This window comes from Cyprinodon tularosa, unplaced genomic scaffold (assembly GCF_016077235.1).
Source record: "Cyprinodon tularosa strain WSP-4 unplaced genomic scaffold, ASM1607723v1 ctg31, whole genome shotgun sequence".
NCBI classification, from domain to species: Eukaryota; Metazoa; Chordata; class Actinopteri; order Cyprinodontiformes; family Cyprinodontidae; genus Cyprinodon; species Cyprinodon tularosa.
In genome coordinates, this window is record NW_024039019.1 from 2,211,724 (window position 1) to 2,226,000 (window position 14,277).

At 40.0% G+C, this 14,277-nt stretch overlaps 1 protein-coding gene across 1 annotated transcript in view; it reads left to right on the plus strand.

The window, feature by feature from the left end:
- Positions 1 to 3,038: 3,038 nt before the first annotated feature.
- The window catches only part of LOC119788137 (sodium/calcium exchanger 1-like), a 36,718-nt gene continuing 25,479 nt past the window's right edge, over positions 3,039 to 14,277 (plus strand). Inside the window, exons 1-2 of the mRNA XM_038292303.1 lie at positions 3,039 to 4,444; positions 5,374 to 5,891. Coding sequence (XP_038148231.1) covers positions 3,089 to 4,444; positions 5,374 to 5,891 — 1,874 coding nt within the window. The 5' untranslated portion in view covers positions 3,039 to 3,088. The remainder of the gene's footprint in view (positions 4,445 to 5,373; positions 5,892 to 14,277) is intronic.

Consider the following 14,277-nt stretch of genomic DNA (forward strand, 5'->3'; position numbering starts at 1 on the left):
CAGTAAAACAAGAAACAAGCTTGAATTATCTCTTGCTCTGGGGGATTTTGTGAGGAGCATTGTTGGAACACATAGACTCTCTCTGCCTCGGTACTGGAGTCAAAAGAAGTGTTTCATTTCAGCATCACTACCAGTTGGAAAGCTTGCTTTTGCCATAGAAACGTCACCCACTCACACATTTGTGAAGGCTTGTGTGCCAGCTGAAAGAGGTTGCATTTGATTTTATGCATCTGCAGCTCATTTTAAGTGACTGGAGAAATTTTACTGTTTTTTTGATTTGCAACCTCTGTCCATGGTGCTGAATCCATTCCTTTTGACATTCCCTGATAAGCAGATAGACATTGTTAAGCTGTTGCACGAAGATGCACAAATGCTGCTGTTTTTTTATGCATTGCCACCAAAAAAGATCTTTATTTGTGCATCTGTGTTTGTCTTTGTCACACCTGAGAAATGAAATCTTGAAGGGAAACATGCTCTCCTGTTAGTCAGGTCAGAGTGCAGGATGCTGCTCTCCTCTGCTGCATGCCAATGAGAGCCTGTCTCTACATAAAGCAATGTGCATCTTCTCTGCTGTTGATAGAAAAACCTATTTTGGGATGGAGATGGCCCTAAATCTTTGATTAGGAGGCGGCGGGTTAAATTAATTGACATTTCTTCGGCTGTTTCTCACTACTCACACCGCTGCAGATGTTAATTCCCTGGGTAGTATTGACGCCGTAGCCTGAATTGTTCACTCAAAGCTGTTAGAGCCTGCCAAGAAAGCCACTGTAGGATTATTTTAAGGTCTCCCCTGATATTGGTTATTTAAAGCACATAACCAGAGGTGTTTACTACGCTTTAGCATTAAGCTGTCCTTTTCATGCAGTTTTCAAGAGCTGCAGGGATTGTTTTCCTTTTAAATAATAATGTATAAGCTTGTCCAGGGACCAAACCTCTTTTCTTGTTTTCTCTTAATACCAAGAAGGATTATTTCGGGATCCTTATCTAACTGTGGAGTGTGCAGTGGACTTAGTCACTTTCCCCCTTGATACTACATGTGCAGGTTTTAACATTTTTGCAGCTTCTCTGCACACAATGGCTACATTATATGTGTAGGAGTCTAACTGGATTGCTCAAAAGCAGTGAGTCAACCTTCAGTAGGTGCCAAAGTTTTTTGCCTCCCTGTGCCTGGACCCAGCAAACTGTTGGATCTCATATGATTTTCATATAAAAAGCATGACTCTGATTGCTTTAATAATGGGGAACTTTACTATGTAGCAGTAATCCTAAAACTAAAAGAAACATTCAGTTTAATTGTCATTCTACACCTGCAAATTCTTCCACATTATTTTTATTTTGTGTAGAGGGTTGTGGTTCTCTGCATGAGCTGCAGAGATCCACAACAATGTTGGAGGACTTTTTCAGAACTATCAACTATGCAATTGCCACAGATTCTCTATATGAGACAGTTGCAAGAAGAGAAAGTAAATACACTGCTATGAAGTTAAATTTAAACTATGCAACCACTCATGTAGAAACCAGACATGTAGGAAATGGTGATCTGGACAGATAGAACCAAAAATTTTGCTTTCTATCTCAGATGGAAAATTGTATTTCTGGCAGAAAACTAACAGCATGTGGGTGAAGCTAATGACTGCTCTGGAAGAAAAAATAAATAAACTAAAGACTACAAAAGATTTGATACTGAATTTGGGCTTCAGCTTTCAACTGAAAAACAATAAGAAATACAGAGCCTGAGCTACAATGAATCAAAGCATGATTAGCATGGCCAAGTCAGTCTACACCTACATCTAATTAAAACACAGGGACTCAAGGACTGGATTTATTTCAGCCAAACTACAATGATTTACCATTCTCCTTTTAGGCCACATTAACTACTCTCTTTGGCTGTAACATAAAATATACCTCAAGAGCTGATATCCAAAGAAGGGGAAAATGTACATATTAAATTGAGCAGGAAGCACTTCCAAAGCTATTTTTGTGTTCATGGCTTCATTGATATGTGAATCATATTCTAATAATCCAACTGAAACAAATCTGAAACTTAAAAACAATTTTGGTATTTGGTAAAAAGAAACTGCTTATCAAATGTAAATGAATTGTTTCAATTGATCTCAGGTAATTGAATTAAGTTTGCCCAAATACATTTATATCTTATACTTATAAACTTGAAAACATACGTTTGATCAACTGGATTCAATAACTTGTCACCAATTGAAACAATTTATTTAACTGGATCAGTGTAGAACAATGACAGTTGATGGAGAGAGATTATCTGTGCATGTAAACATATTTATCAGAAATAACAAGAAATAGAATAGACCAACAGAAATTAATTCATCCGGATGGGAGGCAATCATTACACAATTAAACCAAAGCAAAAAAAATGACAGAATCGTGACACTACTATGACATGAAAACTAGTCAAATATTTCCAGTCACCAGAGAACATCCGTACAGTAGAGCAGAGTCTTGTTTTATTGAATTATCATGGGCCTACATTGTTTTGCAGTATATTACATCAGCCAGCCGTTGAGATGAGCTGTTGGAGATCAAATTTAGGAGTTTAGAGCCTAATCTGCTTTAAATATGACTGTGACTGCTTCTCTGTTGGGGGGTGATGGTAGAGGCAATAAACAGACAAAGACTACTTTCCCATTTTTTTTTTTTTACATTTTTTTTTGTATTTTATATTTAACTCTAAGTTTAGTTATTTTTGCTTTTTTCTCTTCTTAGCTTTGTAGCACTTTGACAAAGCTTACTTATTTTCATGTTCTTTTGCATTCACGTTTAAACTTCCTCACTCAGTCAGTTCATTTCCATAGAACACATTCCAAAGCGATTTGCAGGTCTTATTCTTTTCATAAGCAACCTTTATTGATCAACTACAACACTTCCACTTATTGCACATGCACATTTTTGCACTTTGTATATTTAAAAATCCCCCCAAAATGTAATTAATTCCAACCATGAAAACAAGTTTATCTAAAGCCTTTCCTAAAAACCATAAAAAAATGTGTTTTCTGTTTTCTTGCAGAGGTACTGTCTAAGGACTTTCAAATGTGACATATTACCAATCCAACATTAGATGACTCCAAATATGATCATGTCTTCACACAAGTGCTCCATAATTTTACTCCGGCCCGCCACTCCATGGATGTTTATCACCTTTTTATTGGTTCTTCTTCCTGGAGTCACTCATCTCTCCCACGGCAGCTCGAGCCATGAAGACATCAGCGACGCCCCGAAAAACTGCTCCAGCGAGGACAATTGTTCGGAGGGAGTGGTGCTGCCAATGTGGAACCCACAGAACCCTGCGGTCGGCGACAAGGTGGCCCGCGCCATTGTATACTTTGCGGCTCTCATATACATGTTCCTAGGTATGTCCATCATCGCAGACCGTTTCATGTCGTCTATCGAGGTCATCACCTCTCAAGAAAAGGAGATCACCATCAAAAAGGCGAATGGTGAAACGACGACGACCACTGTGCGCATATGGAATGAGACCGTATCGAACCTGACCTTGATGGCTCTGGGTTCCTCAGCACCAGAGATCCTGCTCTCTGTTATTGAAGTAGTCGGTCATAACTTTGAAGCTGGATCTCTGGGGCCTAGCACCATCGTGGGCAGTGCAGCATTCAACATGTTCATCATTATCGCCATTTGTGTCCACGTGGTGCCAGAAAGTGAGACCCGCAAGATAAAACACCTGAGGGTGTTCTTTGTCACTGCTGCCTGGAGCGTGTTTGCTTACATCTGGCTGTACCTCATCCTGTCTGTGTTCTCTCCTGGAGAGGTAGAGGTTTGGGAGGCAGTCCTTACCTTCCTATTCTTCCCCATCTGTGTTCTGCAAGCCTGGATTGCAGACCGCCGCCTGCTCTTCTACAAGTACGTCCACAAACGTTACCGGGCAGACAAGACCCGTGGCATCATCATTGAATCTGAAGGTGATGCCATGTTTACTAAAATGGACCTGGAGATGGATGGACAGGGTGCGAACTCACACAACAAGGATGCTCTGGATGGGATGTTGGAGGGGGTGGAGGAGGGTGGAGGCATGAGCGCAGAGCAAGACCAGGAGGAGGAGGCTCGTCGGGAGATGGCACGCACCCTGAAAGATTTAAAACAAAGGCATCCAGACAAAGATATGGAGCAGCTGATAGAGATGGCCAACTACCAAGTGCTGGTCCAGCAGCAGAAGAGCCGGGCCTTCTATCGTATTCAGGCCACACGCATGATGATTGGAGCAGGGAACATTCTGAAAAAACATGCTGCTGACCAGGCCAGGAAGGTGGTGAGCTGTCATGAGGCTAGCGGGCAGGAGGAAGATCCCAACACCATTTACCTGCAGTTTGACCCCTCTCACTACCAGTGCTTTGAGAACTGTGGTTCCCTGAAGTTGACGGTCAGTCGCCATGGAGGAGAGGCTGGCTGCACAGTTAAGGTAAGAATCCACAGCCAGTGACCTAGAGTCTTTCAGATTAATGTCCTCTTAAAACCACACATATCACTCTGCCTTTATTAGTATTTTATATGTTAGAATATTGTGTCTTAATGGAAGAGAGAGAGAGGTAATCTTATTATGGCAATGTTCTGGGTTCAGTTTAGGATTCTTTGCCTCATTAGCTAAGGCTCACCAAAGTGTGCAACCAGTTGGCATCCTGGTTCTACTTATTGCTTTAAATCCTCCGGTGTTCAGTGCAAGCTCACTATGAATCCAGGTAAACTGTGAAGGCCTAAGAGTTTTGTCTAGAGAGCATTATTAAACAATCAGCCTCATGAAGAAACAACCAACTGCTAACTTTTCCTCCCACCCAAACTGACAGGTTGGAGAGAAGAGCTTTAATCAGAAAAGCAGCAAAGACAACCAAAGCAGTTCCGGAGGATCTGCATAGATGCAGCTGTCCACGGAGCAACTGTTAAAAATTTTGCCTTTACAGATGCTTTGAAATATAAGACTATTTTATGTCTGCCACAATTCATTAAACAGTTTCAGTATAGCTGGGTGAGGGACTTCTGGTCAGATTACCATGTTTTCTGGGTGGTATTAATTTAGCCAGTTGAGAATGAGTAGCAAGCATCAAAAATTAATACCAAAAGATTATCTCCTGATAGTATGACTGAGGTTAAGGATTTTTACAAATTCAAGCAAGTATTGGTTCACAGCATACTAAGGCAGATTAACTGCAGGCTATAGTTATAGATATGTAGTTGCAGAAAGCGAATTAGTTTTGATGTCAAAATCTTCTAAACTATCAGCGTTATTTTAAAACCAGCCATAACTGCTTAACTAATTAAATATTAACAATTCAGCATTTTGCTCAAGCTCCACTCACTAAATATTTAATGAAGTTTCTTCACTGTGGCACACAGGTGGACTACAGGACTGAGGATGCCACAGCCACTGCAGGCTCAGACTACGAGTTTGCTGAGGGCACGTTGGTCTTCAAGCCTGGCGAGACTACCAAAGACTTCACCGTAGGAGTCATAGACGATGACATCTTTGAGGAGGATGAGCACTTCTACGTGCGCCTCAGTAATCCCCGTATTGTCCACCGGGCTGAGGTCTCCATCCTGGAGCCCAACTCCATCACCTCCAGCAACAGCACCGTTGGCATCTCCTCACACGTTCCTCCGAAGGCCGCCCTAGGGAACGCTCCAGTCGCCACAGTCACCATCTACGATGACGACCATGCTGGCATTTTCACGTTTGAGAGCAGCTCCACCAGGGTGAGCGAGAGCGTCGGCAACATGCAGGTAAAGGTGCACAGGACGTCCGGGGCCCGGGGGAAGGTGGCTGTGCCTTACCATACCGTCGAGGGCACCGCCAAAGCTGGGGAGGACTATGAAGAGGTCTCCGGAAAGCTGGAGTTTCAGAACGATGAGACCATGTGAGCACAAATTCCTTTATTTTTCTCAATACTGTTGCTCCACATCAATTCATTAAACATCACAGCCCACACATTAGTTAAGCTAAACAGTCCTTGCAGATTATTTTACAAAGCCTATTCTGGTAACGGATGCAGTGGCTATTTTTATGAGTCACAGATACCTTAGCTTGGAGAAATTTAGATCTTTCAGGGGGGGGAGAGGTGGGAGGATAAGAGGATATAGTTGTGCCACAGATAATGAAACAGTGTGGCAGATGTAGAAGAAGAAGAATTAGAGGCAGAGAAAGAGCACTCTGTGAACGAACAGAGAATTAAAAAGGCAGCCCGTTGGGATTTCCGCTGAGTGTCTGATGTTTCATTGTGATCCTGCATGATAGACGTCCCTGCAGAAAACAAAGGAAGAGCATGTGAAAATAGGAAGGATGAAAATCAGGAAAAGTGACTCTCAGAGACAGGGAGGGTTGAAGAAGCATCACAAACAGGTGCGTGAGATAATACCTGTGTGATTAATCCAACAAGAGATAAGAACAGAGGATCACACAGAAAGATTGTGCAACAAGCGAGCTTTGGGTCTGATGTTCTCCAGCTTTAAGTGTCTGGGTTGGCCCAGTGCTACAGTTAAAACCATATAATAAAAATACACATGGCTTTTTCTTCCTCACTGAAATTAATTCGAACTAAATCAAGGCTGTTTGAGGTTTTGGAAATCATAAAATAATCAACATTTTCTTTAGAATTCCATTAGATGCACTTTTGACTCTGTATGTTTGAATATTCCTTCACTAGCTTCTTACTATATTATACTGGTAATTTGATTAATTCTGCCTGATAGAACCAATGTAACTAAGTTAGGCTCATGCTCCCAGGCTTTCCCTTAGAAAGAACATAATATATCTGAAACAACATCTCAAAAATACTGACTCCAACATATTTGATTAACTTTGTATCCAAGGTGTCGTGATATATATATGTATATACTGGTGTCCTCTAAGATGAGTGAGTGGCATTAAAGTACATGTTAGTACGTAAATGAATACTCAGAACTTTTAAAATGTTTATGTGAATTTAGAGATTTGAATCAGAATCAGAAAAAGCTTTTTTTATGCATACACACCGTACAAACTTCATGCATACAAACACGGCAGCTGACATTAAAAAAAATTTAATATATGATTTTATAAATGTAACAATGACATATAGCATCAAATTAACGTCATTTTATATCCTAGGAGGCATTGTCCATGGGGGGCATGGGTGTTGTTAATGAGGCTGCCTGCAGATTGGTAGAAAGTAAAGACAATTATTTAACTACTCTAGAGCATATTTAAGAGATTTTTCTTTTGGTAATCCACACTGACTGAAAATGGAAAATTGGATCACATATAAAGGTATTGTGGAGGATTTTGCAAATCTTTTAAAAGACCCGCCAAAAAATGCACATGCTATAGCTCATGCAAGCTTACTGTGTCAGAACATCCGCCCTAACCCATAAATCCCTTAATCACTATATAGAGCTGGGACTATATAATGTACTTTATAGTGAACTCAGTTAACTTACCGTTTGGACAGATGATCACTACCTTTTGCTCCCCGTTGGTCATGTAACTTCTCCACTGTACGGTGCCTGCGCCATCTTTGTTGTTAGTCGCGGCTGTTGAGTAACAACAGCCTACGACGATAGCAGGCCCCATAATGCTTTGCAAGGAGAGCTCTCAACGCAAAGCATTCCGGTATATATCTGCCTCTTCTGAGGCCTTTCTTTTCTTTTCATACACTTCGTAGTCACTTTTTAACTTACGACCCTCTGCCATTTTCAAAGAACCATGCTAAGAAAGGTGAGCTTAAATGACCATAGCTCACCACAGATATATGCCTGAAAGTGCACATGCGCAGAAAAAGATAGCTACAGTAACGGGATGAGCACGTAGGACTGCCTTACGTAAACATATCACCAGAATGATTTACAATTAGGAGGACCACTTATTTAGATGATCCACCCAGAAATAAAAGATTGTCCTCTATACCTTTAATGTCAGACAGTAAGAAACAAACTGTTTAACTGTAACTACATGTGTACTGTTTATGACTGCACAAGCAAAAAACTCTTTCTCTGTTTTTTTCTAATTTTAAATAGAAACAGGAACTTCAAACATGTCAAGCTCATATCAGAGCAAGTTACAGCTCACTGGAGGACAAAAGAAAAGAATAGAATGCGTCTGAGCGAGGAGAGTTTAGGGGCCGTGTGTAGGTGGATGGTGTGGGTCGGCTCGAGTGGGAGGGAAGCCAGGTGAATACATGGTGTCAGAGAGAAAACAGAGCTCACCTAATTCCTCTTCTTCGCCTCGCAATGGAGATGAAATATGCACAGCTTACGCTGTATGATTGTACCTTTTTATTTGCTTACAATTTGCACTATACTTCGGGTTCGCAATCAAGGGCATACTTGTGCTCTGAATCCACTTTAAACCTGAAACATCAAATAAAATGCCACTCCAAAGGCAAATTAAAAAGGAACTTCTTTGGCATCCAAAGCAATTAAAGATGCTGATGAGGGATCGAGAGAGTCCCAGAAGTTCTGAGCACACTGCAGACGGTTTCAGAGGCTGCAGATAATGAGTCAGGAGTGTATAACAATGTAAGATTAGAGTTAGGCAGCTTGTATCTGAAATCAAACATGAAGATGAGCTAAGGATTAAATCTTCAACTACTGAACCACGATCATCAGGCTACAGCAAGCCTGCAGAGACACAGGCATAAGCCTTATTTATGTTGGAGTCATGCTTACTTCAGCAGTTGGAAAGATGACGGAGTGCAAGATCAAGCAGTGAAGGACAGTTTGCCATCAGAAGCTCATGAGAAGAATTCAAGTTGCATATGTCAGGGGAAATGCCCAAGCTGTGCTCAGCTTTTCCTATGCTCCTCAGATTAAAAGGCAAAGCGAGGACGCACAGGCAAGCACCAAGGCGAATGTACTTTGATCATGAGTGGAAATCTATGATTAAAATCCCCAAATATCAAGAGCCTGGTCTAATGAAGCTTCCCCCATTAAGGAACAAGATCTTGATTAGGAGAGAGAAGAAGCTGATGTCCAGAAAATGTGAGTTTTCCCTTCAGTAAATAACAAAAGGGGAATGAACAGGAATTAATAGCTTTACTGTTTATAAGTATTTACTGGGGGCTTCAAAGTGTCACACCGGGTAGAACTGCCGCCTTGCAGATAGAAGGTTCTGGGTTTGATTCCCGGCCCGGGGTCTTTATGCGTGGAGTTTGTATGTTTTCCCCTGAGCATCCATGGGTTCTCTCCAGGTAGTCTGGCTTCCTCCCACAGTCCAAAAACAGTGACTTTTAGGTTAATTGGCTATTCTAAATTTGACCTGTCCAGGTTGTACCCTGCCTTTCACACATTGCCAGCTGGAGATAGGCAACAGCACCCCTCGCAACTCCAGCAGTGATAAGCGTGACAGACAATGGACTGATTTACTGTATTTAAACTCAATGATAATTTTGACATTCTGTCACATTTCAACCACAAATTTTGATGTTTGCACAGGGAGACCTATACAATACTCCGAAATTTGACCAACTCAAAATATAGCATGTTTTCTATCGAAAACATGGTGGTGGTAGTATTATGCTGATTGGCTGGATGGTACTTAACATGCAGTCAGAGCTGGGATGAAAAGAGTCATATCAAAGCATTTTCATGTGTCTGAATGGCTCAGTGCAAAGCTACATCTGACTGAGAAGGTGGCAAGACTGGGATATTGATTTTCACAGGTTCTCCCCATCGGTTCTCATTGACCTTCAGCTACAGTATCTTGTGAAAAGAAAAGCCAAAAGATGTTAGGTTTGTGATAAGCAGAGTGGTTTAAAGGGTAGAGATGGTTGCTGTAAGCCCTTCGGCTTGGTTCTTTTCATGAAATGTCTGCATGCATTGTTTTCCTGCAACTACAGGTGCTGGTCATAAAATTAGAATATCATGAAAAAGTAGATTGATTTCAGTAATTCCATTTAAAAAGTGAAACTTGTATATTATATTCATACATTACATACAAACTCATATATTTCAGATGTTTGTTTTGTTTAATTTTGATGATTACAAATGACAACAAATGAAAATCTCAAATTCATCATATCAGAAAATTAGAATATTACTGAAGACCAATAAAAACAAAGGATTTATAGAAATGTTGGCCAACTGAAAAGTATGAACATGAAAAGTATGAGCATGTACAGCACTCAGTATTTAGTTGGGCCTCCTTTGGCCTGTATTACTGCAGCAATGCGGCGTGGCATGGAGTCGATCAGTCTGTGGCACTGCTCAGGTGTTATGATAGCCCAGGTTGCTCTAATAGTGGCTTTTAGCTCTTCTGAATTGTTGGGTCTGGTGTATTGCATCTTCTTCTTCACAATACCCCATAGATTTTCTATGGGGTTAAGGTCAGGAGAGTTTGCTGGCCAATTAAGAACAGGGATACCATGGTCCTTCAACCAGGTACTGGTAGCTTTGGCACTGTGTGCAGGTGCCAAGTCCTGTTGGAAAATGAAATCTGCATCTCCAAAAAGTTGGTCAGCTGCAGGAAGCATGAAGTGCTCTAAAACTTCCTGGTATGTGGCTGCGTTGACCCTGGACCTCAGAAAACACAATGGACCAACACCAGCAGATGACATGGCACCCCAAACCATCACTGACTGTGGAAACTTTACACTGGACTTCAAGCAACGTGGATGAAGTGCCTCTCTTCTTTTCCTCCAGACTCTGGGACCTTGATTTCCAAAGGAAATGCAAAATTTACTTTCATCAGAGAACATGACTTTGGACCACTCACCAGCAGTCCAGTCCTGTTTCTCTTTAGCCCAGGCAAGACGCTTCTGACGCTGTCTGTGGTTCAAGAGTGGCTTGACACAAGGAATGCGACAGCAGAAACCCATGTCTTTCATACGTCTGTGTGTGGTGGTTCTTGAAGCACTCACTCCAGCTGCAGTCCACTCTTTGTGAATCTCCCCCACATTTTTGAATGGGTTTTGTTTCACAATCCTCTCCAGGGTGCGGTTATCTCTCTTGCTTGTACACTTTTTTCGACCACATCTTTTCCTTCCCTTCGCCTCTCTATTAATGTGCTTGGACACTGAGCTCTGTGAACAGCCAGCCTCTTTAGCGATGACCTTTTGTGTCTTGCCCTCCTTGTGCAAGGTGTCGATGGTCGTCTTTTGGACAACTGTCAAGTCAGCAGTCTTCCCCATGATTGTGTAGCCTATAGAACTAGACTGAAAGACCATTTAAAGGCTTTTGCAGGTGGTTTGAGTTAATTAGCTGATTAGAGTGTGGCACCAGGGGCCATCAATTTTGAACCTTTTCACAATATTCTAATTTTCTGATATGATGAATTTGAGATTTTCATTTGTTGTCATTTGTAATCATCAAAATTAAACAAAATAAACATCTGAAATATATGAGTTTGTATGTAATGTATGAATATAATATACAAGTTTCACTTTTTAAATGGAATTACTGAAATCAATCTACTTTTTCATGATATTCTAATTTTATGACCAGCACCTGTATATGGTTAAGTCTTTCCTGTTGGAAAAACAGCCTGTCACTGGATTATGAGATCCAACTGTATTTTGGGTTCATATCTAATTGTTTAAGTTACTCAATGTGGGAAGAGAGTTGCATTTTCTCTGCTGTAAATGTGAGTCTGTGGTGCTTGCTGCTCAGCAGGCTGCCAAAGTTCATGTTTCAAACAGAGCTGGCTTTTCTTACCCGATATTTTCCAAAGCCATCGGGACAAAGAGAAGACACTAAGCAGCAGGCCTCCGGGGCCCCTCCCCTCTGCATGTGTGTCTCAGGCTTTCTGCGTGTTCTTTTCTGTGTATGTCGACATTTGAACACAAAGAGGAGAAGGAAAATAGCCAAGTTTCTGAGCTTTTGATCATGAGCCAGGATGATTTTAGAGAAATAAAATTTATCATCTGAATGCGTCTCTGCATAAAATAGATTATTTTGTACAGACACAAACCTCCAAACTGAAATAAACAGACTGCGACATGGAAAACCATTTAGATTCTTATTTGTGGATTACTTTAATAATCTGCATAGACACTTTGAAGCTTGCATGCAGCATAAGCTTGCATCTAGTTTTTGTGTGCCACCTCAGAATGTGCAGCCATACACTCTAGTCAGGGCTGAAGTCGGTAATCGGAGCAATTACATAAGCAAAGATGAAAGAAATGTGGCGGGTTTCACTTCTTCAAAGTTGAGATGGTCTGTATTGCTCACATCCAATGTAGTCTTGATCAATAAAGCTGTAAACCTTTTCTTAGCAAACAGATAATATGGAAGCGGCACAGTAAAGGTTGACTAAAAGGTGCAGGGCAGCTGCTTGCAGCTCACAAATCATGTTTCTTCCAGTCTCATTAAGGGAGAAGAAACGCTCTGCTTCATTTAAGCAGCGCTAATGTGAGGCAGCCATTCTCATAGTGTGAGCACACAGCTATCTAATTTTAACTCTCCAGGTAATTACCCTGCACTTTTTGGCTTTGTGGCACAGCTTCACACAGATGCGATTCATAGTTTAATTCAAAATGCAATATCTTATTAACTATTCAGGATTTCTGTTTGCTGCTACTATTCAAGACCCTCTGATATTTCTTCTATTACCACCTGAGAGCGAAAGATTTGTTCTTTTCTTTGCAGTGAAGATGGTCTTGATATAAGGAAGCTTTTGCAGCTTTGCATGTGATCAGAATTAGGTTCAAAGTGACCTTGAGGTGTTCCACCATCAAATTTAGTCCGCATATTCATCTTTCTTTCAGCGTAACTTGTATTCACTTCAGTGTTTTTTTATCTTCCTTTAACAGTTTTTTTTTTTTGGTTAGGACCTCAAAAATATTTTAAATACATTTTTCTTTAATTTGTTTATAACCTTTTTATGTTTATTTTAAGGAGTTTTATTTAATTTGAAGTTTCAGTGCCTAGCTCAGTTTGTAGAAAATAGACTTTACTCCATCTTTTAGAGCTTAAATTGGGTCTTGAACTTTTCACATACAGCATGGCAGCAGCCACATATGTTTAGCCCTTTGACACTGGAAGTAAAATATTCATATAATTGTGATTTATACCGGGTTTCCTTTTTGGCCCATTTAAATTAAAAGGTTCTTGTCAAAGCTAGTATTGCTACTTTATTCCAAAGTAAATTTATACTTATTTTTTATTGGTAAAATAACTTTTTTTTCCAAATTGAAAAATTAAGTTATGACAAAGCATAACATTTGTTTATGATCTTTTATAATTTATAGTTTAACTTTGATTGAATGCAGTGTATTTCTTTTCTAGTAAATCAAAATGTATACTTTCAACCATCTGATAAATTACATTAATTTTTAAAGTTGATACAAAGTATCTTTTTTTCAGTGCAATGTGAGTTCCAGTCAGTTGATTTTCCCAAGGCTGTCACAAGGCATTCCACCTTTTCTCTTGCATTTAAAAGCTAATTCAATACTGATCATGTGAAAACAAGGCAGCAGTGATGAGACGTGTAGACCAATGGAAACAAAACGGGGAAATATAGGACATCTGTTTTATTAAAAAGCCTTTAAGCCGAAGTCAGGATTCAGAAGCACTTTTTTGCAAATCTTTTAAACTCTATGTGATGATCTCAAAGACATGAAGTGAAGTATGAAAAAAAAAATCTTAACTCTTCTTCTGTCAGACCAATGCAATGGCATGGCAGCACATAATATACATTTTCATTTTTAATGTTTTTATGCATCTTTGACACAAAACCACCAAAATGAATATGGTTTAAATGTTTCTTTTATGGTGATGGAGCGTTATTATTGAAGCCCTGAGTTGACCTTAAAAAATATATGTTGCATTATGACCAGAACTTCAAACTATTAGAGATTTCTCACTTTTAAAGTAAAGCAAAAACTAATCTAATATAAACTCATGGGGGCGTGCACTGTATACATGCAATAAAACCTAGGAGTTCAAAACAACAGAAACAAAAGACTTATTGCTCCATATATAGAAAGTTAGTTTTCCAATAACTCTGCTCAGCTTCAATAATAATCTACTAGACTTGTTTCATGGTCTCAATAGGGCTTTTAGTAGAAGATGCTATAGGAAAAAACCCAAAGATCTAGTTTGAAAAGACTACTTAGCTGTTAAGCAGCACAATCTGTTCCTAATAACCTCCATTACTGCTGTAACAAAGTCTCCTGTGGCAAGTAGGGAAGAAAAGAAAAATAACCCCTAATACTGTTGATTTTTTTACTTGTTGGACCTTTACTTTACAGCAGACTTGGGAAAATGGAAGGAAGAATTATTCAGTTTTAACATAAAAACAACAGTTCACATCTTAATTAGGTATTCTTTCCT